The 27,614-nt window shown below is 45.3% G+C and overlaps 3 protein-coding genes across 4 annotated transcripts; 2 read left to right on the top strand and 1 right to left on the bottom strand.

The window, feature by feature from the left end:
* Nucleotides 1-2,195: 2,195 nt before the first annotated feature.
* Nucleotides 2,196-11,154, bottom strand: CUTC (cutC copper transporter). Of its 2 annotated transcripts, none has more exons than XM_053389553.1 (9): nucleotides 10,921-11,154; nucleotides 8,274-8,345; nucleotides 7,316-7,375; nucleotides 6,471-6,680; nucleotides 5,056-5,091; nucleotides 4,583-4,719; nucleotides 3,784-3,811; nucleotides 2,946-3,051; nucleotides 2,196-2,609 (listed from the first exon to the last, which is right to left on the bottom strand). In XM_053389553.1, exons 1-9 carry the CDS (start codon nucleotides 10,970-10,972, stop codon nucleotides 2,498-2,500), a joined length of 813 nt encoding a protein of 270 aa, XP_053245528.1. In that variant the 5' UTR covers nucleotides 10,973-11,154; the 3' UTR covers nucleotides 2,196-2,497. The 2 variants fall into 2 exon arrangements, with proteins under 2 accessions (XP_053245528.1, XP_053245529.1); XM_053389554.1 differs by having other exon boundaries at nucleotides 4,583-4,716; nucleotides 10,921-11,150.
* A 62-nt stretch (nucleotides 11,155-11,216) lies between these two features.
* LOC128414367 (cytochrome c oxidase assembly protein COX15 homolog) lies at nucleotides 11,217-23,060 on the top strand. The gene is made up of 9 exons (XM_053389551.1): nucleotides 11,217-11,598; nucleotides 12,797-12,984; nucleotides 13,550-13,672; nucleotides 13,892-14,078; nucleotides 14,367-14,534; nucleotides 20,797-20,878; nucleotides 21,167-21,321; nucleotides 21,784-21,897; nucleotides 22,464-23,060. The coding sequence occupies exons 1-9, from the start codon at nucleotides 11,527-11,529 to the stop codon at nucleotides 22,593-22,595; spliced, it is 1,221 nt and encodes a 406-aa protein (XP_053245526.1). The 5' UTR covers nucleotides 11,217-11,526; the 3' UTR covers nucleotides 22,596-23,060.
* A 1,618-nt stretch (nucleotides 23,061-24,678) lies between these two features.
* On the top strand, nucleotides 24,679-27,600 carry LOC128414370 (V-type proton ATPase subunit e 2). Its single transcript, XM_053389555.1, has 4 exons — nucleotides 24,679-24,943; nucleotides 25,723-25,770; nucleotides 26,469-26,590; nucleotides 27,084-27,600. The coding sequence occupies exons 1-3, from the start codon at nucleotides 24,840-24,842 to the stop codon at nucleotides 26,560-26,562; spliced, it is 246 nt and encodes an 81-aa protein (XP_053245530.1). The 5' UTR covers nucleotides 24,679-24,839; the 3' UTR covers nucleotides 26,563-26,590; nucleotides 27,084-27,600.
* The last annotated feature ends 14 nt before the right edge of the window (nucleotides 27,601-27,614 follow it).

Below are 27,614 nucleotides of genomic sequence, written 5' to 3'. Positions count from 1 at the left end.
GGATGATAAAGTTGAATAATGCCTGGGGGAAAAGTGTGGGAAGACAACCATGACCCCTTTTCCACACTAGGGAATTTCCTATGCTACTCTCCACCTCCGCAGATTTCCAGGACTGTCTCGGTCTGATTCTGCCCCATTGTTCTTCTGCATCATGATTTCTGTGGGCAAGGGGTTTCTGAAAGTATGCAGCAGAGTCTTCCCCATTCCAGCAGCTAGGTATCCCCATTGTGTAATCCTACACAGCCAATCAAGTGTCACGGAGTGTTCTAGTGTCCCATCAGATTGGTACTGCACTGGGGGATCCATAGATCTCAACTGGGAAGTACTGAATCACAAAAAGTGGTCTGAGAGTGAGCAAACCAGGTTGGAGGGGGGTGGGGGGCCGGGAACTATGAAAATACTACTCGGGATAAAAGACAAAAACCACCAGCAGTAATACTGACCTCATTTTGTGTCTCCCCCCCCTTGCCCAAAGTGCTCCTGAAACGAACTGAAAAAAGCAAAGAGAGATTCTGCTGTCTCATTCTTTATACAATCAATAAACCCAGAACCGACTGTGATTCATAGTCCTGACTAAAGGGTCCAATGTCCACGGAACAAGCAATTTAAATCCCTTGTGGTTAATTATTAGATAGTTAATCAAATCTCATCATATTATAAACAGTGTCCCTATCTGTATGGCAGCAGTCTGTTAAAATTCAGGAGCACACAACACAACCTTAGGAAATGGGAAGTGAAGACCACCTTTCCATAATGGACAACTTTCTAACTCCCAATTCTGCCTTAAGCTGAGACACAGGGAAGGGCCAATGTGTGGTTCTACCACAGGGTGAAATAATTCCTTTCCTACAAATTGGTGTTAATGGCAGGCTGTTGCAACGGTGTTCCCCTTTCTCAGAGTACTTTTATTTGTAAAGGTGGAGGGGGGCAGAGTTGAATTTCATAGATCAGACACACAGAGTTGAATTCCATAGTCCAGACACACAGGTTCTCAAAATTCACATCTGCTTTGCTCCTTCTCTAGTCCTGCTGTTGTAAAGTAAGCCCAAGACCATGGTTTGTCTTGCTTCAGACATGGGCCAGGCTTAGCTTGAAGCGGCAGGCCCAGAGGAGCAATCACAATCTCTCCTCTTCTGTATGCCAGAGAATTTGTGGCAAGTCATGATTTGGCTTAGCTTTACTTGTGAGTCATTGTGTGAGATCCACAATGGCCTTTAGCAGCAGAAACCACATGACTATCTCTTACACAATCTATGAATCTCTAAACTCCCCTTACCAGAGTCAGATAAAACCTCAAACGTTTTCTGAACTTCTCTGAACTTCTGCTCCTCCTCAAGATACTGATTATTCTGGAAGGTTAACTTACCTGAGGAGCTGCCCTGCTTGTCATGAAGCTATGCAAATGGAGGCAAATGCCATAAGGGCAAGAAAATGAAGCCCTTAGGGCAACCTTGCAGCCTGGCCACTGCAGTCCATGTGTTGATAAACGTGAGGTTGGATTACTGCAATGTGCTCTGTGTGGGGCTTCCCTTGGCCTCGTTCCGCCTGAACCCTTATATCCCAGCTCAGTCACTAAGATCATTTGCAGGAGCGTCGTTGGTCATTCCCCAAATTGGTGGAGATCTGACAATAAGCATCCAAGCCTTTAGCATCATCAGTCCAGCAATGTGGAATGTTCTGCCAATAAGGATTAACTGGTTCATGCAGGAAATCAAGAATACATCTTTCTGTAAAAGCTACCTCATTTCTGATTTTAACTTTTCAATATGGTTTTTGTTGTGTGGTTTTATGTATAATTGTTGCAAACTACTTTGGCATTTTTATGAATAGTGGTATATAATTTTTTTATATAAATTACATAGAAACTTCACCCTCTCTAATGACTTCTGTAGGACAAAATCCAGAACCAGACAACAATGAAATTTTGCTGTCAGGTGTACGGAATTGCAGTGCTTGGTCACCTTGTGATTGCTCTCTAACCCTCTCAGAGAGATTCCTCCTCCTGCAATTGCAATATTGCTTTACCACTTTCCTCTATGTACTTCAAAGAAGTAGTCTTCCACTCCAATCAAACTGAGGTGGGATGAAGGAAGCCTGCAACACCCAATGTGCTCTTCCCCCCCACCCTGGCCCATTTCCTTTGGGAGCAGTTCAAAGTCTTGCCATGGCCTCTACAGGAAGAAAAGCCACAGTGATACGGAGTGGCTTCAGGGTTTATTTGAGAAGAGACCTTAACAGGGAGAGTGTTGCCCGATGGCGAGTACCCCTTTAATTAAGCCCCTCCCCATCATTTGCTCCCCACAGACAAAACGGCATTACGACATCTGAGGAAAAAACGCTGTGGAGCAAGTGGGAATAGGAGAAAAACAAGCAGAGGCTTCTTCATTTGATTGACCCATGTCCTTTAAGCGCTGGCAAGGATGCGGTTGAAATGTCTAAGTCTATGGATTGCGCAGGTCACAGGGCTCTGGGTCTTCCTGGCCCACAGTAGCTTGTTCTACAGGATATTCTTTGCAATTGCATTCAGGGTCCTCACTTTAGCCACATCGGCCACCTTGATGGAATATTCAGGTGTGGAGAGGTAGGCCCCCATGGTAATGTAAGGGTTTCTAAAAGAATACCAACAAGTCTTTGGTTACTGTCTGGAACCTGGACCTAGAAGAGCCGGAAAAAGAACCATCCTAAGTCCTACCCACTGGGCCATAATCTGCTGTCATGTTGCCTTTTGGGTGCTACCTTAACCCATTGCATATGCAACTATGAACTACAGACACAAGTCCATCCCTAATGCAACAATGCCTTGCTCCCAGCTAAATGCACCTGTCAGGTTCCAGTGCCCCAGATGTTCTTAGTCAAGTTACTACCCCAAACGGTGGAGCTGCATTGGGAGATGGAAGCAAGGCTTGGGCCCCTCAGTAAGTCAGGATAGAAACTTGCTCAGTTACCTGAACTTCATTCCTGAGTCTTTGAGTGAGCGCGCCGAGCAGTGAAACTCAGAGGCGCCAGAGCCTTCTAAGATTCTCTGCAGGTTTCTCTCGGTTATGCCTCCCCCTGGTGGAGAGAACCCATCACTCAGTCACAAACATGAAGTTAAGCAGGAATAGACAGAGCTACATTCTGGGTCATTAAATAGATGGGGGAAATCCCTTTGCTCTGAACCAGGGGCTAATCTTTAGGGTCAATGCAGGCTGCACTCACAGCTCTGAAGCAGGCAGAGCTCCTAAATATGCCTCTGGAAGGGAGCAGATGCTCATCAGGTATTATCTTATCAGTTTAGCTGCTGATTAGCAAATGGCCCACTGCTTTTGTTTTGCCTGACAGTTAGTGATCACTCAGGAACACGATAAGGGAACATTAGTTAATGTTCCTTGATGCCTGGAAATCTTTGCCTTCATAATGCCATACCTATAAGAGTTTAAGGAAGGGACAGATAGCTAGAAGCAAATTGAATTTGGATTGACAGAGGCAAAGAGTCTACAGCAGCAAGTTAAGCAGGTAGGGGTTGTGTGTGGGTGTCCACACTAATCCTTTAACCTAATGCAGTTTCAAGCAGTTGTGACATCCATCTATTTCTACTACGCTCTGTCTATTTTTATATCTGCAAATAAGTAAATATTATGAAGATTAAGTCTTTCGTGCACACTCATCCAAAGGGAATTGCACCCTAAAGCTCTGTTCCTGAACTTCTTGCCACTTGGGCAAGTGGGGCTGCCTAACAACATGCTTGGTTGGTGCTAGAGTTCTGATCTATGCCAACAAGTGGTACTCACTGCAGAGTCTTACCTGGCACTACAACAATCCTGCCCTTAGCCTGAAAAGGAAGAGAAAATGGGTTTAGTGGTCTTGCTTATAGGAGAAAACACACCAAATGGGTAGCACAAATATTCTGTTAAGGAAGATGTAGAATGTATTTATTTGCAATATTTAATTTCATTTTTTTTATGCTGCTTTTCAAAGGGTTTGCTCCAAGTAATACTGTCACGTTGAGTTTCTTACATGCTCCTCTAGGAAAGTATGCTCCCACACTTGTCTATCATTGTGTATATTTCACCTCTGCAAAGTCAAACAACTGAGGATCTACCAAGTTTCACCTCCATCCTGGGACTGTTGAACTTCAGAAACTATATTCTGTCATATCAGTATCAGCAGGACTGCTTCAACTTCACCCCAGTGTTAGAGACTGGAAGCAACTTTAAAATAACTGAGTGACTCCTTCGTTGACTTTTTTGTCTGTTGTGAATTCTGCTGGACAGGTGTGAGATATGGGTGTGCCATGCACATATTGTGTACTTAACAGAGAAGGGGGGAGCTAATTTATTGCAGTAGCCTATGGGAATTCATGCAATACTGAAAGAAACTATTGTATCAGAATGTGCAAGGCACAGTTTTTGTATATTCAGTGGGCAGGCCAGTTTTTACCCTTAATTGTTGAAAAACCCTCACCCATCTGAAGACCATGAAAGACTGCTAGCTGGCATTTCTCTGTCCCCACCACACTCTGTCCAGTTCCTTGGATAGCCCACTCTTAAGTAGGCAAGAAAAGTGTATCAGAGTTACAAATTTGGTAGAGATGACACCTCACCTGTTCTGTCAGTCGTTTTATCAAGGGCAGCCCCTCTAGAACAGAGCTGTCACAGCCACTAGTCAGGACCCGTTCAAAGCCCATCGATATTAGCGTTTCCAAGGCTGCCAAAGGGTCATAGACCATGTCAAAAGCTGCTGAGAAAAATGGAGCATGTCAGTCTTTACTGCCAAATCTTCTGGAAGGCAAATCTACTGACATATTCCAGGCTTTAGCCTAGTCCCAAATCCCTGGTAAGACAGTCCTAATATGCGCAATTCCCAGAGTACATTCTCATAGTCCCCCCACCCCACCAAGGTAAGGCCATTGTGCCTGAGCCTACGTCCTGCAAGTAGGCAGTCCGGCTTTCATTCCCCACTCCAAGCTCTGTAAGAAGAGTCTGCTGGATCTGTCCAATGGCCTATCCAGTCCAGCATCATGTTCTCACAGTGGCCAACCAGATGCCTGTGGGAAACCAGCAAGCAGAAACTCACCTCTGTGGAAGGTGACTGGCAGAGGGCGGGAAGCAGCTGCAAAAAGAACAGATCCCGGATGGTTAGTATACCTTTGCTTAGGGGCTGTCTTTGTGAAGGCAATGCTTCTGCTACTGGCCCTGGAAAGAAAGGAAACTTCTCCAGATGGTTCAGCCAAGGTGGCTGTAGTCATCTGACACCATTTCTGCAATATGGATTCATCAACCTTTCTCATTTCCACTAAGACTGCCCACTAGCTAGCTCTTTGAATGGCATTTCTTTTCACATTTTGTGTATCAAACCCCTCACACATGTTGGGCTTATGCACTTATTTTAAAAAGTAATCCTGGAGTAGACTGAAGATGTATCCACTTGTCTCCCTAGGTAGCCTGTGGAATAATCAACCATGGAGTGAATGGATATTGGCTTCTGGTTAAAATAGTTTAGCTGCTGTATTTCAGCTTGCCTCACAGAACTTTCCCCACCTTTCCTCCTCCTGTGTGCTGTTCCGGGGGGGGGGATATGTAGGAAGAGGACAGGCTTCACCTAGCTAGAGCCAATTTTGGGGGGGCATGCAGGGGGAGGACAGACTCCTCCTAGCAAGACTAATTCTTCTTCAGAAGATATACTGTCAGTTTCAGTTAAATAGAGAAAATAGCTAGTAATTATTTTCTTTGCATTTTTGAGGGTCCAGAAAAACCATACAATTATTCTTTCAATAAAGTTTCCTATTCTTCTGGATAATTCTTCCTTCTGTGCAGAATTTATGGCTACCTATCACTCTCTCCATCAGATCTGCACAGTGCCCCTTCTTACAAAAAAGGTCATTCATCCCAACCATTACAGCATTTGGCTCCTGCTTTATCTGAATAATTCATTCATTTATGGAATGACCTATGGAATGTCCTCCCTCTAGAGCAGCCTTTGTCAAATTAGCTGGGGCTAATGGGAGTTATAGCCCCAAACATCTGGAGGATACCAGCTTGGAGGATACCAGCCCTAGGAGCACGACTGGTGCTAAAGCGCTGTTGTCATTTTGGCGTCAGGTGAAACTTTAATATTTCCCCAGCCTCTTTTTTAGGAGTGGGAAGTCAAAAGTTCCATCACTTCTGCAACTGAAGAGACTGTAGCACCATGGCCATTTCCCCCCAACAAGCTCCATTTATATATGTTTTTATAAATAGTGCTGCATTGTTTTTATTCCACTGTAACCCACCCTTCACATGATGAAGGGTGGATTAGATGTTCTCTTATACTGTAAATGAATGAATGAATAGCTCAATATAGTGAGGCAGGCACTAGTATCTCATGGATCTTGCCTCTTGCCTGTAGGAAATATTTCTTAATTTGAACCAAGGAATTATTAGCTGGTGGCACTGTACAACAATCACTACTCAAGCACCAAATAAGCCCTATGAAAAGTAAAGCCTGCTCACCCAGCAGTGCTGTGCAGAGCTCTGTATCCACACGTCCATCCTCAGTCAAGGCTCCAAACACCAACCCATCAGCCCCATGTTGCTTGGCAAGTCGGATGTCTGCCTTCATCACCTCCACTTCTCGGTCAGAATAGAGGAAATCCCCCCCACGGGGGCGGATCATCACAAATACAGGCACCCTTGTACACTGCTTCACCACTTGCAAAAGGCCTGCAGACAAACATGTTTGGGACATGGTGCCAGTTATGTACTGGATTGTTCTATGAGATGGACAAGAAGTGAAACCTAGAACATGGTACGGAGGAACTTAGGAACATAGCAAGATGCCTTATACAAAGGGAGAACACTGAGCCATCTAGGTCAGTTCTGCCTATGTCTGGAGTAGCCAACAAGATGCCTTCCAGATGTTGGTGAACTACAACTCCAATCAACTGACCACTGACCGTTTAGGCTGAGGCGAGTTGGAGTCCAACAACACCTGGAAAGCCACACGTTCCCCATCCCAGAGCTAGACCATCAGCACTGGGTCTAAGAGAAGCAAAGGAGAAGAAAACAGGGCAGATGTCAAACCCTTTTTGCAGAATTTGGGAGAAGGGGCTGCTGAAGAAAGGAAGGTGAAATAGGGTGATTAAATAACAGCCTGTCTTGCAAAAAGACCAGGAGGTGCTGATGACACAGAAAAACACAAAAAGAGCAAGCAGAACAGGTATTTTCTTTCTGTTCCAGGAGCAGAGGGCCTAGAGGGCAGAGGTCCAAACATTTCTCCACATTGCTTGGCTGCTCAGTACTGCTACATCTTGCAGGGAAATGGTGGATTAGATCTTGGCTTGTATGTGCCTACTCACCTATAGTAGGTGTTGTTCCTCCTTCCATGAGGTTGGCACACAGTTCAAGGCGGCCAGCACCTGCAACAGGGTCACACATTAAACCTCTGAATATAAGTGGTTTGCAAGATTTTAACAGAGATCTACATTATGAAGAAACCATGTGGGCCTTGCTATAATACAACAAGGGAAGTTCGCCCAGCTCCGTCATTATATGTCTTTAGCTGCTAGGCAAAAACCTTCCTCTATAAGCAGGCCTTTGGCCTTTAACTATCTGCAGCCATTTAGAAGTGGATGGGATTTTTTTTTAAGTATTCCCTCCCTCCTCCCCTTGGTTTTAATGTATCTATGTTGGGTGTGTTAAGGTATGGGGGTGCTGTTTGTTTGTAAGTAGCAAATAACAAATTTAAGTAATAAATAAAATAAACCAGTGGTTAGGAGTGCTGGAAATTTTCGAGCCAAGAGTGAGATTGGTCACCTGTATTTAGCTTATCCACATAGACTTCAACCCCTACTCAGGCAGTAACTAAGAAAATCAATTAATAGGTGATTTGAGTATCTCAGCCCATGTTTTATAATGCACTGCAGCAAAACAGAGCAGGAAAACATAAGTAGTTAAGGCAGCTGAAGACAAGGCAAGTTGACATTTATTCATTTAAATTTGCAGTTTGCCCTACTCTCAAAGGCTAGAGTAATTGGGTTGCAGGCAATTAAAATATATAAATGCATATCCTGAATCTATGTGTCCCTAACCTAGATCAGAACTTTGGAAGTCTTTACTTATTGACCAGTTTATAACATTTAATATCCTACCTTTCAAGCCTAAAAGGGTTCATAAAACAGTTTCACACTGCTTGGGGAAGTAAGTGTGCCTCTCTTTTCAATACATATAGCATGTGTACCCAGAGGTGTCCTGGCCTAGAAAGACCCCTCAATGATCCTTAAGTATTTTCATCTTCCATCTTTTTTATGGGATTACCTCCTCTCTCTGCATTCACAGCAGACTCCACAGAATCAACACATACTTCCATGAGAAAGCCATTGGCCATTCCTAGAAGAGAAACACAACCAGAGGTTATGGGGCAATCAGGCTCTGTCTCAGAGAAAAGTGACAGACAGTGATTGAGAGGCGATTCCTTCCACCTCAAGCTCCAGCGCTTGTTTTGTCTTTTAACTGGCTTCTTTCATCTTGCTCACCCAAGCACATCCAGCTCTCAGAAATAGAAGCTTCATAGATTCCCCATCACCAGTAACCTTACAAAGCCTTAACCTGTCAGCAGCTGCTTTAAAGGGTACACACAAGAAGAACAGAAAACTTGTATCACCATGCGAATTTAAAGAAGAAATCAAGCTTGATTTGTATCAGCTCAAAACAGGTACAGAAAAAACACATGGGAAGTTGAACGCTACTTTTGCTGTAACTCCTGATCCCCTTGCCTTCTTGCTCTCCCTGGATCTTGTTCTCTGTGTTGCATTGTCTGAACAGATCTGTCTATCTGTCTATGTATTTATATGTTTGTTTATTTATTTATTACCAAATAAGTCACTTTTCAGGCGTACGACAAGGCTGTATTTTGTCTCCCTGCTTATTTAATTTATACGCAGAATACATCATGCGAAAGGCTGGGCTGGATGAATCCCAAGCTGGAATTAAGATTGCCGGAAGAAATATCAACAACCTCAGATATGCAGATGACACAACCTTGATGGCAGAAAGTGAGGAGGAATTAAAGAACCTTTTAATGAGGGTGAAAGAGGAGAGCGCAAAATATGGTCTGAGGCTCAACATCAAAAAAACGAAGATCATGGCCACTGGTCCCATCACCTCCTGGCAAATAGAAGGGGAAGAAATGGAGGCAGTGAGAGATTTTACTTTCTTGGGCTCCATGATCACTGCAGATGGTGACAGCAGCCACGAAATTAAAAGACGCCTGCTTCTTGGGAGAAGGGCAATGACAGGCCTAGACAGCATCTTGAGAAGTAGAGACGTCACCTTGCCAACAAAGGTCCGTATAGTTAAAGCCATGGTTTTCCCAGTAGTGATGTATGGAAGTGAGAGCTGGACCATAAAGAAGGCTGATCGCCGAAGAATTGATGCTTTTGAATTATGGTGCTGGAGAAGACTCTTGAGAGTCCCATGGACTGCAAGAAGATCAAACGCATCCATTCTTAATGAAATCAGCCCTGAGTGCTCACTGGAAGGACAGATCGTGAAGCTGAGGCTCCAGTACTTTGGCCACCTCATGAGAAGAGAAGACTCCCTGGAGAAGACACTGATGTTGGGAAAAATGGAGGGCACAAGGAGAAGGGGGCGACAGAGGATGAGATGGTTGGATAGTGTTCTCGAAGCCACAAACATGAGTCTGACCAAACTGCGGGAGGTAGTGGAGGACAGAGGTGCTTGGCGTGCTCTGGTCCATGGGGTCACGAAGAGTCGGACACGACTAAACGACTAAACAACAACAACAAAGTCACTTTTCAGCCTGGTCTCCCAGAGTAGTATACAAAATTAAATAATAAACAAAGAATACCAAATAATTAACAAAAAAGCAACTGTGAAAGTGGCACATACAAAAATCAGTAGACTAAAAACCTGAAAATTCTAAAATATTTTAAAAGACCTGTGCAATTAAAAAATGTTTATCTGGCACCAAAAAAAAATCAGCACTAGGTGAACCTTCCAATGGAGAGAATTATAAACATCCGCTATCCCAACTCTTCATCAGCTTCATTACTTACAGGGGCACAGGAGAAATTAATACACTGGCAAGTTTATTCAGTAGGTGGTCCTTAATGTAACTGCATCATTAAAAGAGACTCTTGAACTGATTTCTGCAGATTAGCACAAATCTAAAGTGGAATAAGGGTTTGAAAGGGGGGGGCTCCAATTTGGAGGATTCAAGGATGGGTCACAGCTCAGCAGTAGTGCCTTGTATTCAGAAGGCCGCAGGTTCAATTCCCAGTAAGTCCAAGTAGGGCTAGGTTGTTCCATTTGAAACCCTGGAGAACTGCTGTCAAGACAGTGCAAACAATACTGAACTAGATGGCTCTATGGTCTGACTCACTTTAAAGTAGCGTTCTACATTCCGAATAAAGTCTGTGCTAGTGATCCAGATTTTTCCTCCTTTCAGAATACTAAACTGAGTAGGGCTGACTTCCCTTCCACCTTTCTCCAGATATTTCAGAGGATTCAGGTTCTCCAGCAGGAAGATGAAGTTGAGATGTGTGGGAACAGCTGACAGCAAGGCCAGCCTGTAACCTGCAGAGTCTCCCTTAGGCAAATGCAGAACTAAACTCCAACAACAGATGGAACTTTGGCCAGTAACATAGTGCATTAAATGTGCATTCTGTAGTTGACCTCCTTTTGTAATGTTTTGTTTTGAAATCTTTTAAGGTAATGTTTTAGTTTCCTATTAACTATGTCGCTTTGAAGGTACACTTTATATTTGACTTTATTCCGTAATGTTTTATTCAGGATTGCTTTAATTGATGCTTCAATGTAGCTTGTAAAGCACTTTGACTCCCCCCCCCTAAAAATATAGAAAATAAATAAGCAAGCAAGCCCCACTGAGTGCAGGCAAGATTGCAGTCCTCAGGCCTACAGCTGCAACCCTGCAGACGCTCACCTGAGAATAAGGACCCCTTTGGGCTCAATGGCGTTTTACGCCTTAAACACATAAAGGCCTGATCTGTAAAAATGCCAATAAAATCTATCCCACTTGGTTTTGCTGAATGCACATAGCGGCCGTGAGTGTGCACAGGGCACCCCCCCCCCAGAACAACAGTATTAAAATTTCTGGCTCCTCTTGCATCTGTGTAGGGGGAAAGGGAGGCCTTGAAGCCGCCCGGATTTCCGGCCCCGGCCCCGCCCTCGGGATTCCTCGGGATCCCTGGCGCTTCCTTCCGGCCGTCCCTCCGCCCACTCACCCTCACACCCTTCTGCCAGGCCCTGCTTCCGGTCCCATCTCCTCATTCCGCCTCGGGGCCGCTCCGGAGGCGCGGCGGATGTCGGCAGTTCTGCGCCAAACCACCCCTGAGCTGAGGAGGAAGCCCCGCCCACCCCTGGGGCCTCGGCTCCCGCGCGGCGGCGGCGCACACGCGAGAGGAGGCGCCGTCCTACCTGTCACGTGGCGTCGCGGTCACCGAGTGCGCGGCCGCGGCGTTTCCGGAAATAGCTCGGATTCCTTTCCGTGTCAAGAGTGAGTTGCTTCCGGGTTACAGCTTGAGGAGCGATGCTCTTGCGGGCGGCACTAAGAGGGTCCCGGCTGCTGCTGGCTCCACGAGGAACGGGATCCCCCGGCCAGGTACTCCAGGGGCGGCGCTTGGTTTCCATAGCAACGGGGACCGGGTCAAAGATGCCTCTATCGGCCGATGGTTGCAAAACGAAGCGACCCCCCCCGCGGCTCCTCGTTTCTTAGCCTTGCGAGCAGGCTGCGTACCTGCTATCACGCTCGCTAAGAGACGCTGCTGGGGAAAATGCCAGGAGTTTCCGCCTTTATGTATCCTTTGCACTGTAGGAGGTGCTAATCAATGCTACCTCATTTCCACGTGGGGAACTCTTAATTATGGGTGGATATTCAAGAAAACTACAGACTCTATTGTCTGCACCTGTCACAACCAGACACGTTAAAGGGAGCAGACTGAAAACTTGTTTCTCTAGGAGTTTCGGCGACTGCCAAAATATTTCACTTGTATACCTACAGTAAGCCCTCAACCTATGTGGGTTACATTCTGGGAATCATGCCGAAATCATAATTCACAGATAGTCAAAACACATTAGGTTCAATGGCAGTTGGGATTGCCAAAGTCTTTTTCCTTGGACGCTTGGTTTCTTTTTAATTATTTTTTTTAATTGCCAAGCGTGTATAGCTAAATGTGCACCAGTTAAATGTGTAACTTGCAGGCTTTCTCTCTCTTTATATATAACTTTAACAAGAGGTATAATGTTTCATAGGATTTTTTTTTAAAGGTTCTATACTATGAACTACTCTGGTCCCACCTAGATGAAGAGTAGTGTATACATGTTTTAAACAAATAAAATAACAGTTATGAATATAACATCACATTTTATTACATGGACACAGGCCCTGTAAAAACATGAACACTTTCCCCTCCATATGCTTTCAGCGTTTTAATAACATATGAAAACCTGCTAATGGTGGCCAGCCAAATGCTTCTGCATATTCCACAAGCAGGACACATATGAACATATTGAAAATAAAAATAAGTTTTGCTGAGCATCTCAGTGAATTCCTGTTGTCCAGTTTTTCTGTGCTTGCACTATTGATGATCTGGTCCTTTATCCTTGTCCTTGCATTTTGTAGAATAATGTCTGGCACTGAATACAACCTTTCTGATGTAGTGAACACAGGTGTGAACTCTTTACAGTAAAGAGAGTTCATTCATCTTGAGTAATTCTCTTCCATATCATGAATTGCAAATGTATGTTTAGTGGGGTGGCATAATTATAAACAGCCTCCTTACTACCTTCTCTGTCCTCAGCAATGTCAACGGTGGTGGCAGCTCCCACAGAGACGGTCACAACACTGCGTAGTGTCAGAAGTTGCTTCCCATCCCAGAGTGGTGGTACCACCTGTCCCCAATGCTGTGACCAACCGGGCTGTAGGGCGCTGGCTTCTAATATGCAGTGGGACTGTGGCCGGAGCTGTGGTGTTGGGTGGAGTCACCAGGTAAGGAAAATTAGCACCTCCTCTTCAAGCCTTTACTATATTTTATTTACCCTTGACACTATGGTTCTCCAACTGTCATAGATTGTATCTTTCTGCAACCAGCAGAGATCTTCCTAGGTGCATTGCTTCCTCTTGGTCATGCCAGTGTGTGGGCCTAAACTAACTTCTAGTATCTCTCTGCCCTTTGAATGCCTGTGTCTACCCTTATTTTATAAATGCATTGTAGATAAACAATGCAGGCCGTAAAAGAAAGGTGGGATTAAAGGGTAACAAAGAAATATGTTTTGTACTTACTGTCATAACAACCTTTTGAGGTGTGGTAGTTAATTTAGACTATTTCAGAATTTAAAAGGTGTGATTACATATATATTTGCATTGAATTGATGACTGGTATGTTTTGTGTGTAGTCAGACTTTGCATCTGCATTGCCCCCAGTGTCTAAATTTTCCCATTGTGTCTTCATTCTGCTTTTCTAGATAGATGGATACACATGCACACACCATTATATCCCACATTGATAGCACCTTCCCTCAGTGGTATGTCATTGCTGTTCTTTCCTTTTCAGGCTGACAGAGTCTGGGCTTTCAATGGTTGACTGGCATCTCGTGCGGGAGATGAAGCCTCCTCGGACACAGCAGGAGTGGGAAGCAGAATTCCAAAACTACCAGCAATTCCCAGAATTTAAAATGTAGGCATGGGTTGAGCTAAAGTTCCTAGAGACTAAATTTAAATTGGTGGTGGTGGGGGAAGACTAGTCTACTATCTCAGCAAAAGGGAAACGAGAAAAAAAGAGTATATTGAATGCTACTTCATGATAGAACTTGTCAAGGAAAGAGGGGAATGGGCAACTACACCTTCCTGCAGGGTTTGTTGTTGTTTTATAAACCTTCTCTCTGAATCTTAACAGCCTGAACCACAACATGACGCTGACAGAGTTCAAATTCATCTGGTACATGGAGTATTCACACCGAATGTGGGGACGGCTTGTTGGACTGGCTTACATCCTTCCAGCAGCTTACTTCTGGAGGAAGGGTTACCTCAACCGGTCCCTGAAGGGTCGTGTCGTTGCCCTCTGTGGACTTGTCTGCTTCCAGGTGGGAAAGATCACTGGGACCTTGAAATTGTTAAATGAATCATTAAATTACTCTGCCCAAGATAACTGAGATAGAACATGAAAGGCATTGATCCTTTGCACGCTCCAGGAACTGATTTGTATGTGATCTTAGGTCTCTGGTGCACAGAAGCCCAGCAGAAGCTTCAGATCATGGTGCTTGGAGTGTTGTTAGATCTTAGTTTCTTAGAAGAGAATGTACATGATATTGGCAGGAGTAAAAGTGGTCTTAGTTTCATGCCTCTACGGTACTTTTTCTTTGTTTTGGCAGGGCCTATTGGGCTGGTATATGGTAAAAAGTGGATTAGAGGAAAAGCCAGACTCTCATGATATCCCACGGGTCAGTCAGTACCGTCTAGCCGCACACCTGGGCTCTGCACTTGTTCTTTACTGCTACAGCCTGTGGACTGGACTCTCATTACTGCTGCCGCAGCACAAGGTAAGCAAAAAGTGAGGCAGACCGGGGGCATGTATTGAGTCCCAGTTGGGCCAAGAAAGCCTGTACACCAATTGCACCTTTGGAGGGAGGCACACTGCCACTGTGCAGACCAAACTGCCACTGTATCCTATATGTGCTCAGCCTAGAAGAGGAGAATTACAAATCTTGGGAAATGTCAAAGAGATAACGTTCCTGGAAACACCACCAAAGCTTACCAATCAAGAACTCTGTTAGCACTGACACTCCCATGCATAGAGGGAACCAATGAACTTGCAGTGGGAGGCACACACTCCTGCATCACATGCAAAACTAGCGCCTGTTGCCAATTCTCAGGCAACCCTTCAAATCCCTTTATGGTGATCACAGCCACTGCTTCGGAGCATCACACGAAAAGGGAAGAAAGGAGAGCCCACACAACACTGCACCCTCATAGTTCACTTGTAGGATGACCTCTTAAGAGGGTAGTTATTTAAGAACGCATAGCAAGAGAAATGCAGACTGAGAAGAATTCAGCCTGGGATGAGCTATTCCGTTTCTTGCAGTGCAGTCTGCCACAGCTTCCCCAGTTCTAGCAAGCCGCATCCCTGCCACAGAAGATATTGCCATGCACTTTTTGTTGGGATACTGCCAGGGAGATAAAGTCCATCTGAGCCCCCAAGCTCGGTGCCGGACGATCCATCGACCTCCCTTAGTCACGCAGTATCTAGCAATTATAGCGACACGAAGCCTCAAGAAAAGATAGCCACATTCTTGGACTTGTGCACACTCTATCAGCAGAATTCACACAACAGAAGTTGCACAGCATGAGAGCAGAACAAGCATATTTACAGTTTATTAGGCGTTGGTCAGAACAAAGAAGGCATGACCGTCTGCTCCGACTGCTCAGGCAAAACAGCCAGAAAACGAAAGGAACATACAAACATAAACATCCTGTGAGACAGGAAACTACGCAGGCTGTTATACAAACATCCTGCTCCCTTTTAAGGTGGAACAGAAATATCCTAACATCCTCCCCCTTTCCGTGTAACCTGTAGTACCTGTGGTTCAACCCAATTGCAACCTTTGTGCGTAAACCTTCAGTTGTTCTCTGTTAACAACCTTAGACAACAGATCAGCAGGAATTTCATTTCCTGGCATGTAGGACACCTGAATGAGTCCTTTCTGAATACACTCTCTTGCACGATGTAGCTTAATCTGCAAGTACTTGGTCCTTTGCTTGCAACTCTCCGAGTTCAGCAAAGCCAAACAAGATCTATTGTCTTGATACACTTGTATAGGACATTTCACAGAAACCCCAATGTCCTTAAACAGTTGCATTAACCATTCACAATCCATGAGTGAAAATGACAGAGCATTGAGTTCTGCTTCACAGGAACTTAGGCTAACTGTTGTCTGCTTTTTGCACAACCAGTCAAACAGGCAGTGGTTGTACATGTAGCATACTCCAGAAGTGCTTGTACCATCCGTGGTGTCACTTCCAAAACTTGCATCTGCAAAGATTTCAAGACCTCCAGTCTTCTGACTGGTGAACCTCAGCCTGTAGTGCATAGTCCCTTTCAAATACCGGGCTATGCGCTTCAGAGCTTTCCAATCCTGAACAGTAGGATTGTTAGCATGTCTGCTAAGCAGGTTAGTGCTTACAGCAATGTCAGGTCTCGAACATCTAGCAATGAAATTCAACTTGCCTAGAATGCATCTGTACAGCGTTGTGTCAGAAAACGCTTCAGCAGTACTATCTACCTGGTAACCTGTCACCATCGGTGTGTCTGCTGGGTTTGCATCAACCAAATTCAACCTGGTTAACACATCAGCAATTTTCTGTGTTTGGTGTACCAGAAAATTACCTGCTTGGTCCCTCTCCACCTGCAGAGAAAGATAGTTGGATACCTCACCAAGATCCTTCATGTCAAAGTGCTCCTTCAGCTGAGCTAGGGTGCTTTGGTAAAAAGCCTGATTCTTCCAAAACATCAGAAGATCATCAACAAAACATAAACAATACATTTTGTTTTGCCCCTCCTCCTTGACAAACACACACGGATCAGCTTTGCCCTGGTGAAAACCTAGAGAAAGCAACGTTTCAGTGAGTTTTGTGTTCCAACACCTGGCACTCTGCTTGAGACCATATAAGGATTTCCGCAGTTTACAGACCATTCCCTTCTGTATCTGCATTCCATCAGGTGGAAGCATGTACAGCTCCTCCCCCAAAATCCCGTACAAAAAAGCTGTATTAATGTCATGATGGGAAACATGCAGTTTCTCCTCCGCAGCGATCTTGAGCATCAGCCGAATGCTCTCATATTTGACCGTGGGTGAGTAGGTCTCGTGGTAATCCTGCCCTGGTACCTGTGAAAAACCTCTGGCAACCAATCTGGCTTTGTGTCTGACAACCTTGCCATTCTGGTCTGTCTTGGCCTTGAAGACCCATTTGCTGCCAACCAGTCTCATTCCTGGGACTACCGGTACCAGTTCCCAAGTCTGGTTCCTGTTTAAGGAATCAACTTCAGCCTTCATGGCATTAAGCCAAGGCTCAGCATCTTTAGAGGTTAACTCCTGGACCTCTTTGAAGCTTGAAGGTTCCCACACCTTCTCTGAGCTACTAAGAACAGCAGTTGCCATCTTAGCAAACTCATCAGCAAATCTCTTTGGAGGTTTGCCTTTGGTCGCCCTTTCAGACCTGCGAACCAGACGCAAGTCTTCTGGACTCATCTCCTCCTTCTTAGGAGAAAAGCGACCAATGGTGAACAGTGGTTCTTCCAGTTCATTGTCAGACTCATCAGATGGTCTGACTGAGGCCTTTGCGCTCTTGTAGTCTGCTGTGTCATCACTGTCACTGACAGCAGCAGCAGCGCCGCCCACTGAACTGGAATCCGAACTCTGATCATCATCATCATCATCATCATCATCATCCTCAGTTTCCTCAGCTTTCTCAGCATGATCTGCTTTCTTCACATCACCTTCATCCTCCTCTGGGTAACTCTGGAAAATTCCCACATTTTCCCCCCACTTAGGATTGTACTCAACACTCCTTGTGAACTTTATGGATTTAGAGTTAGTCATCCATACCCTGTATGCACCTTTTTCGTACCCCATGAACAAACCATGTGCCCCACGCTTCCCAAGCTTGTTGCTTTGTGGGGTGTGTACCCACATGTCAGAACCAAAGATTCTCAAGTGCTTGGTGTTAGGTTTCTTACCAAACATCTTCTCATAGGGAGTGCAGCCAATAGGTGATGACAGTCTCCTGTTAAAAGTATAAACAAAATTTGCCAAAGCCTCCCCCCAAAACTTCTCAGGGAGATTGGCATCATGCAACAAGGTTTTTATGCCTTGCAGCAACGTTTGATTTGCTCTCTCCGCAAGCTCATTCATCCATGGCGACCTAGGCGTTGACAAGTCATGCTGGATTCCCTTCTCAGTCAGGAAAGCTTCAAACTGCTGAGAAGTGAACTCCCCGCCTCGATCAGTAAACAGACAACCAATACGTTTACCGTGAGCATTCTCCAACCAAGCACAGAATGCCTTGAACCTAGGAAATGCTTGCGATTTCTGCTCGAGCATAAACACATGAATGTACCTGGAAAAAGAATCAATTAGAACCATGAAGTACCTTGCTCTACCCAAAGAGGGCGCTAGAGGACCTACCAGGTCTGCGTGAACTAGCTGGTAGGGTTTGGAAGCCTGCCTGCTAGACTCCTTGCCTTTTGGAGCAACCTTCACCTTGTTCTCTGCACAAGATACACATTTCATGTGAAATTTACAAGGTTTGATGTTCAAACCTTCAACCAACTCAGGCATCTTGGCTAGCGCTTGCCAAGAGAGGTGACAAAATCTTCGATGTGCATCATGAATGCATCCTGCATGAAGAACCTTGTTAGTTTGTGCAACACAACAAGTATCAGCATTAGATATAACAGCATTGTCATCATAAGCTAGACTGAACAAACCATCCATCAACTTTGCATGCAAAATGTCCTCTTTGCCTTTTCTGATGACACAGACAGTCCTCTTGAAGGAAACCTCAAAACCACGCCCAGTCAGCTGTGGTACACTAATCAAATTGTCCGCAGCTCCTGGAACAAAAAGTACATCTTTAATGGTAGTATGCAAACTTTCAAGTTTCACAGTCCCAACTCCTGTAGCTTGCAAAGTCCTTCCATCAGCCAGCTGGACCTCTCCATCTTGAGGTGTGAAGGAGATAAACAGATGGCGGTCTTTGGTGAGATGGTGCGAGCACCCAGAGTCAATAACAAACCTGGCCTTGGCCTTGTTTCCCACCGACGTGGGCTTTTGCAGCTTGCCTTTAGCCTTTGGTGAAGCTGTGCCAGCAAACATTGCCTTGTTTTCCACTGGCGAGGGCTTTTGCAACTTGCCCCCCTGCTCCTGGCCATCAGACGTGCCTTTAGCCTTTGGTGAAGCTGTGCCAGCAAACATAGCCTTGTTTTCCACTGGCGAGGGCTTTTGCAACTTGCCCCCCTGCTCCTGGCCATCAGACGTGCCTTTAGCCTTTGGTGGAGCTGTGCCAGCAAACATAGCCTTGTTTTCCACTGGCGAGGGCTTTTGCAACTTGCCCCCCTGCTCCTGGCCATCAGACGTGCCTTTAGCCTTTGGTGGAGCTGTGCCAGCAAACATAGCCTTGTTTTCCACTGGCGTGGGCTTTTGCAACTTGCCCCCCCGCTCCTGGCCACCTGCAAGCATCTTGCTCTGTTTACATCTGGTCTTCCGGCCTCTGCAAAGGCTCTGACCTTGGTTCTCACGAGAAACAGAGCTCTCAGCTGCCGACTCCTTGGCTCCCCCTGGAGGCTGGAATGCTGCCTGGGATGACGTTATAGTCTGCTCCCCCTGCAGCTTGCAACCGGTGCCCTCAGCATCCCTGCATTCACTAGCATTCTGGGAAACAGCCAGGACCTCCGATGCATTCAAACACTGGGCTGGGATTATTGGCTGGTGGGCCTTTTTCAAAGCATCCCACATGTCACGTGCCGTGAGATTTCCAGCAAGCGTCTTTATTTCCTCCAGAGAGACGGATAAAACTATAATATCCACGGCCTTCAAATTCTGGCCCTGCCATTTCTCTGTCCGAGGAACTGGAGTGGCTTGAGAGACAGTATGCCAGACTCCAAACTGACGCAGCAAACTCTCACACCATTTTGCCCAGGTCTGATAGTTGTGCCGATTTAACTTTGGGCACTCAGTGGCCTCTGAAGCTTGGAAAAACTCCATTCCAGCTTTTTACGTGAGCCGTTATGCCTCCAAAGACTTCTTATCTCGGCAGCTCATAAATCACGATGCCTCTGGCTCGGCTCCCAGGCCAATTAGTCTTTGCCGGACATCAAAGACTTCTTCCGCGGCAAACAGAAAAGCCCCTGCTTTCACTTTCCCAGCACATACCTTTCAGCAGTCTGTCGCTGTCTTACTCTTCTGCAAGTGCCGTGAATCTGGGCCCATAACCTGTTGTTGGGATACTGCCAGGGAGATAAAGTCCATCTGAGCCCCCAAGCTCGGTGCCGGACGATCCATCGACCTCCCTTAGTCACGCAGTATCTAGCAATTATAGCGACACGAAGCCTCAAGAAAAGATAGCCACATTCTTGGACTTGTGCACACTCTATCAGCAGAATTCACACAACAGAAGTTGCACAGCATGAGAGCAGAACAAGCATATTTACAGTTTATTAGGCGTTGGTCAGAACAAAGAAGGCATGACCGTCTGCTCCGACTGCTCAGGCAAAACAGCCAGAAAACGAAAGGAACATACAAACATAAACATCCTGTGAGACAGGAAACTACGCAGGCTGTTATACAAACATCCTGCTCCCTTTTAAGGTGGAACGGAAATATCCTAACACTTTTGCCCTACATATCCAGGCAGTAGATGTTTCTGGGGCCTGTGAATCTGGTCTTGGGTATGGTGACTTGACAGTAGGATTAAATCAAGCATGCAGATGCTATCTGACTGCTTCCAAGAATGCCTAGTAATTTCTATAAAATTTGGTAGATTTGGATTCATAGATATACCGGTAATTGGATGTAAGCCAAGTCCACTAAGGACCGTGTGGCATAACAGCTGAGTAAGAAGAGCAGAAGTCCTTGCTGCCTTAGCCACTGAGAGTGAAATAAATACATTCCTTTTTGGTCAGGAGTCTTATTGGAAATGTGTGTATATGCTGAGCCTATGGAACACTAGTTTCCTTTGCACATACTCCCTTTAGAATATATAAATAGGCCATTGCATATTCTTGTGATCCTCCTCCTGTTTTGACAGTTACCAGAAACCCGTCAACTCCTGCGCCTTAGAAGGTTTGCTCATGGAACATCAGGCCTGATCTTTCTCACTGCCCTCTCAGGTAAAAGTCCCTGTCACTTTTGCACCAATCTCTTTCTTTTGAGAAGCAATAGACAGCATGGTCATGGATGTGTGTGTCTTGCTTCATTTCCCATTGGGAGGGTCTAGACTTTTTCAATACCAAGTTACTGAAATGCTTCCTCTTCATGATGGTTAGACAACATCACTGGGAACTATGTTGTGGCCTTGAGGGAAGGACCTAAAACTCTCACAGTGATGGTTTTTAGGTGGCTTGTTCTATTACATTCATACTTCCAGGTGTGACAGACTCTCTTCTCTGGAACTCTAGGGGCATTTGTGGCAGGACTGGATGCTGGTCTTGTATACAATTCATTTCCCAAGATGGGGGAACGCTGGATCCCTGATGATCTTCTTGCCTTTTCCCCAAAGTTGAAGAACATATTTGAGAATCCCACAACCGTGCAGTTTGATCACAGGATTCTGGTATGTTTCTTCCTCTTTATGCTCTTAGATAACGCCTCTTTTTTAATTGGTTTGCTGTTCTTGGGTTTGTGTTCATTCCAGGTGGCAGTGTAACTGGGAGTGTGGGAATGCAGGCCCCTTAACTCAGAGTAGAGCACTTGTTTGTATGCCTAAAGTACTGGTTTCCATCTCCACTGTCTCTAATTAAAGGGTGCAAGTTACAAAAAGGTGGGGGGTTAGTCTAAACATTAAGGAGAACATTATGATGACATGAGTTGTTTGAAAGAGGAGCAGACTGCCTTAGAAGTGATGGACTCTTTTTCAGAGGCTGGAGGGTCAGGGATGCTGTAGTAGTGAGGTTTCTGCATTGCCTTTCGACTAGATGACTTTTTAAGATCCCTTCCAACTCCACTTCTAAGCCCTTTGTTGTCATTGCAAAGCTTCTCTGGTTCCCTCACTGGATATTTACTCTTTTCCCTTTAGGGAGTTTCCTCTGTCGCAGCCATTACAGGTCTGTACCTGTTTTCCAGGAAGATTCCTCTCCCACGGAGGACAAGGATGGCAGTTGCTTCCTTACTGGCTGTGGCATACCTCCAGGTATTAACTATGCCCTTTAAAACACCCTTTTAATTGTCACTTAGTAGTGTCCTCTGATGGAATGGCAAGTTTCCCCTTCCTTCCAGGTAGGTCCCTGCCTTCTTGTCACTGATAATGCTATCTTGGTTGCTGGTCTCAGGCATTTAAAAACAAATTGGTGGGGACCAATTTTTATTTATTTATTTGGCTTTGAAGAACAAAGGGGGGAAATAGAGCTGCAGTCATGCTCTTCTGTGGAAATATTGCACAGTGCTATGGTCACTGCCCTTCTCTGCCTTTGGGTTTAAACCGAGAAGGCCAAGTTGGGAACATCAGTGCAGTTTCATTAGCATTATATCATGAAGCACTATGACAGCTACCTCATCCTGTAGCAGGCTATTTACAGTGGGAGAGAGACAGAACATATAAAAATCCCCATACCAATTGCTTATGAAGCTTCTTGTGTACAATTCTGTGCTATAAGAATACGATGCAGATGTATTTGCACATACTTCTACATTTCAGGTATACTGGTAAGCAAACTTTGCTTACGTCTGAAACTTCATTTTATTCTTGCTCCTCTGCAGGTTACCCTAGGCATCAGCACACTTCTCCTGTATGTCCCAACTCCTTTAGCAGCCACTCATCAATCAGGTTCCTTGGTATTGCTCAGTGTGGCGTTGTGGCTGATGCATGAACTGAAGCGGATCCCAAAATAACGCTGCTTCCCTATTTAGCCAGCCTCTTTGCTAGTGCTGAAGGTTCACGGTTGCTGTTGCTGCCTTTGCCCCACGTGTTGTATGCTCCTCTTCCTGAAAGCCTTAATTTGAACAGAAGGCAAGGCTGAGCAGCACCTTGACGTCAGGAGTTGAAGTGCTTTGTTGCAAAACTTGGTGAACATGAATCACCATCCTTTGCTTAAGGTGTGAGGTTGGTAAGGCAGGCTCTGGCAAGAATGATGGTCGTTTGAGGTGTGTCTTGCTTCCTGCTGAGCTGTCTGTATGAGGCTACAGCCATGAGCCTTTTACATTCTGTGTAGGCTGGATATAGAGAATGCATTATGGGGTGAGTGGGCCTAGAAATTTGGATGAACAGCAAATGAAGGCATTTCAAAACTGTATTATAAGGGTGATGGGTGGCATAGTTTGTGGATTTTCTTTAGCAGAATGGGGTTTGAGTGCAATTTTTTGAGTGCAATTTTTTGCATTAGAATATTGAAATGTGCACTGTAATTTAACCATGCAGAAGACCCACAGTCCTTTCCTTATTTAATAAAAAAAGTTTCTCAATATTTCTCAGTATCTCAGTATTTTAAAACTGACTGTTCTTACAATGTCCCTATTCAATGTACCTTCATAAGAAACTCTGCTGCAGCAAACCAAATGCCCCATCAAGTCCATCATCTTGTTCTCAGTGGCCAACCAGATGCCTGTGCAGCTTTCAAGCAGGCACATGAGTGGGTTGATTTGGAACACGTTTCATTAACATCAATATCCACAAAGGATTTTTTCTGGGGAGGGTAGGGGGAGAGTAAATGCTGCAAATGACTAAATAAACATAACTAGCAGCAGAGAACATATCTAACAATTCTGGTGGATCAGGTGACTTCCTAGACTTGGGTAGACCCCTGAGAAACTTGTATTACACATTTATCCCTTTCCTTCTCAGTGGGTTGACCTGCTACAATGGGTAGATGGCTTTTCACTCATTGCTGAAGCCCTTAATTCTTTCCTGGGCAGTGCTGCTACACTCAACTTCACAGTCTCCCACTTTGCTTCATTTCCCTAAAAAGCCCTATCATGTACCCTACAATTCAAAGTTGTACTACACTACTGCAGTTCCCTACCGCTGCCTCTCGGCAAAATGAGCCTAACATGAAATCAGCCCCAGCCCAGCCTGCTTCAATATTGGTATAATTATGGCAGGTTGGCAGCAGAGTATCTTTTAAAGTGTTTGCAGATGGGGGGGGGGTTGCTATGAAATGTGACTTTGAAAGATGATGGACTACTTACTGTCTTTGCTGCTACATTTTTCTTTTATACATTACTTGCCAGTATTGGATACCTGAATTGTTTTCAGTGGGGTAGCATTCACTTCACCAGCAGTGAAGACCGGCATAAAAGGCTTTAAACCAAACCCAAGAGCGGAGACACAGGTGTTTCAGTCAAGTATTAAATTGGCTAGATCTAGTTTCCTTAATGTCATCCATTGCTTCATTCATTAGCTAGAAACCAATGAATGCGCTTAGTGAGAGCCCGGATACTGAGAGGGGATGGGTGTCAGAAGGAGAAGGAACTGATACTGGTTTCTATGTATTAGTTATGTTGCAGTAATGCAACATTTTTATACATAACATCATATTCGTAAAATTTTCTGATCAGCTTGTTTTCTGTACGCCACTTAGAGGAATTTTTTGTATATTTTAAGTGTTATAGAAATGGCCTAAAATGGATAGAAACCCTGAAAGGTTGGAGGGGTAAGTCTTCTCACAAAATAAAGGTGGAGATTGGTGCCTGCACATTTTTGCTCATATCTGGGTCTACAACTTCTATAACCTTTCTGTAGAGCGGGGGGAGGGGGAGGGGGAGAGTAGAAACCTGTAAATCTGGTGATCATGGCTCATTAAAGGGAGCAACTACCCCAACCCCTGCGGACGCCTATACGATGCCCTTGCCTGCAACGACTCGAGTAAGATTCGACCTGTCTTCTCCGCTCCTCGCAATACACCCTCCGAGGCAGCAGGGGGCGGTACGAAACAGCTCCATTCGGAACCGAGGCTCCAAAATACGGGGTGGCGAAGGGGGGGAAACACCGGGAGGGCGCACGGAGTTCTGATTGGTTGCGGACCGGGCCAGAAGCGAAGGAAGCGACCGGCGGAGAGGCGGAGACTCACTCTTCTTGCGGTCTCGGCGGCGGCGGCTTCTTGTCCTTCATCCCGTCGGTCGCTCCCAACCTGCCTCGCTATGACGGCGCACAGCTTCGCGCTGCCGATCATCCTCTTCTCGGTCTTCTGGGGGCTCGTGGGAATCGCCGGGCCGTGGCTCGTGCCCAAGGGGCCCAACCGCGGGTGAGGCTCCCCGCCCGCGCAGCCTCCGCCCGCCCGATCCAACGCCAGGTCTCCCGGTCATCGCCATCGCCAAATAGATCAATATATACATTGTGATCTATAATTGCGAGGGAAGGGTGATGGTGGTCCCTGCTAAAGGCTTTGAGAATATCTATATCTAGATAGATGATTGATTGATAATGTGAGAATGACCTATATATCTAAAAAGATCACTATATAGAGATATTGATATATTGGGAGATGACATGACATGACACACACACACACACACACACACACACACAGACAAAGCCTTTAGCAGGGACCAGCACCCGCTTCCCCCGCAAGTGCGACACTCGCAGGCTTTCCTTCTCCGCAGCCGCCTTTGGCCTTGGAGGCCCGATCCACGGATGCTGTGAACGGGACTCCGCATCGCTTCAGACTGCCAAGTGGGGGGGAATCACATTTATGAGTGCTACCTCGCGTTGGAAACACCAGCGACCCTGCAAATGGCAAACTAGTATAGCAGCCAAAGGGCTGGGCTAGGGTATTTTTCTCTTATGAACATGGTATATAGGAGCCGGGGTGTGGGAGCAGGGAGGAAGAGCGTTGAGGAGTGCCTGATCTGGGAATCCTTTCTCCTGTGTGACCCCCTTGACTGTTTCAGTAACAGCACAATGCTATCCATGTCTACTCAGAAGTAATTCCTAATATATTCAGTGGGGTTTACTCCCAGGTAAGTAGGGTTAGGGTTGCAGCTTTACTCAATCTTTTTTCTTTTTCATTTTTTCACTTCACAGAGTGATTATTACCATGTTGGTGACCACAGCCATTTCCTGCTATCTCTTGTGAGTATTGCGTAGGGGAAATGGGTTGTGGGTGTAGGGCTGGCTTGTACCCAGCAGGAAACCAACCACCCTCATAACTTTATCTAACTGGCTGCTTCCTGAATACTGGGAATCTAGGAAGGAATCCCAAATAGCAGCAGCTCTCCTGTATGCACCACCTTGGAGATGCTCAGGTTTCTTCATGGTTGCCAGGTCCTTATTCTACACATAGGTGCATAAACAGCCTGCCTCTCTTTCATAAAATAAGCTTTTGGGTAATCTTGGATCATGGTACACTGTCTCTTCCAATATGTCTTGGCATCATTCATGCATGAAGCTCCCAGGACCCCATATATGAACAAGGAGTGGATTTTGCATCCCAAAACAAGCCTTAGACCATCTCTGATCATACACCAAAGCACTAGACTGTTCTAGCTGCCCTAACATCCTGTCTGGCTCAGCTGTTATGCTAAGCTAGACACTCTCAGGCATAATGCACCAGGGCAGATCTTCTTGTAGTACATTTAAAGAACTAGAAGACTTTGCTCCCTATATTATATATCCCTCCTACAGGGATACTGTCCTCTGTATAAGAATAACTGTTACTTGCAAGAATGACCTAGCAGTTACTTGCAAAATATGACTTTTTGTATTTCAGCACTAGTGCAAAAGGAGTTGTGATCCAGTTTATATGTCTCCTTCCTATCTTTCCCTTGCAGCTGGCTTATAGCACTCCTGGCCCAGGCCAACCCGCTGTTTGGACCCCAGCTGAAGAATGAGACCATCTGGTATGTGCGCTTCCTGTGGGAGTGAACTGGACCACTATCAACCAATTCAACAGGTACTTGCTCTATCCAGCGCTGCCTAACCTACCTTACTAACACACAAATACATTAGATGCAACTCATTAATAGCTTGTAAGAAAAAGGAATCTATTTGCTTCCAGTTTACAAAGATTCCCTTCCTTGGTTCCTTGCCTGACTCACCTGTCAATGGCATAGCCCAGGGATGGGGAACTTATGGTTCTCTAGATGTTATTGGATTCTGACTCCTATTAGCCCAATCCAATATAGCCAGTCAGGGATCATAGTCCAGCCACATGAGAATCACAGGTCCCATCCCTGGCTTAACCAATAGAACCAGAAAGGTACCTGTAATCTGTCTCCAATAGGGTTGCCACTCTGTGGTTCTATAGGACAGGTCACTTTCTCATTGTATGCAAAAGGTAGCTATGGTAAATCTCACTGAAAGGGCAACAGGTTGATTGTTCCCAGATATCTTCTATCCTGCTGGGGTAAGGTCAATACTAAGAAATCTTTTTCTCTTTTTCCTAGGCTTCCTTCTGATGCTAGATAACAGCTCCACCCCTTGTCCTTTCCAGTACTAACTCAACGGATCTTTTGTTTGCACTCTAAATTTCCCCACAGCAGTAGGGCCAAGACCCAAACATATGAAGGGACCATTTCACTTGTTTAACCATCTCCCACCTGTTTTAATTGATGCATCTTGGTGGCATCTGCTCTTGGGTTTGATGTTGTAACTAAATGTCCCTCTCGTGGCAGTTAGGGGAAATGTTTGCATTTTGAAAGTCCTGTAACAAACGCCAAGTTTGAATAATTGCTGATGGAGCTCTGGAACACACTCTTGGGCAAGAGACAAGACACCTTCCTTACTTTTACATGGCGATGCTCACCCAATCAATCTGTTCTCTCCCTATCTTTGTCCATTAGAGGTGAAGCTGCTGCACTAGGATGCATTTGCCTAGAATTCCCCTTCCACTATTATTTATAATGTTGTGTATTTGTATTTATTGAATGTAAACTGGTATCGTGAAAATAAATTTTTTTAGTATGTGAGCTTTCTTT

This window comes from Podarcis raffonei, chromosome 5 (assembly GCF_027172205.1).
Source record: "Podarcis raffonei isolate rPodRaf1 chromosome 5, rPodRaf1.pri, whole genome shotgun sequence".
Classification (NCBI taxonomy): domain Eukaryota; kingdom Metazoa; phylum Chordata; class Lepidosauria; order Squamata; family Lacertidae; genus Podarcis; species Podarcis raffonei.
Note: the sequence above shows the minus strand (reverse complement) of the source record. Positions and strands in the feature narration are given on the sequence as shown.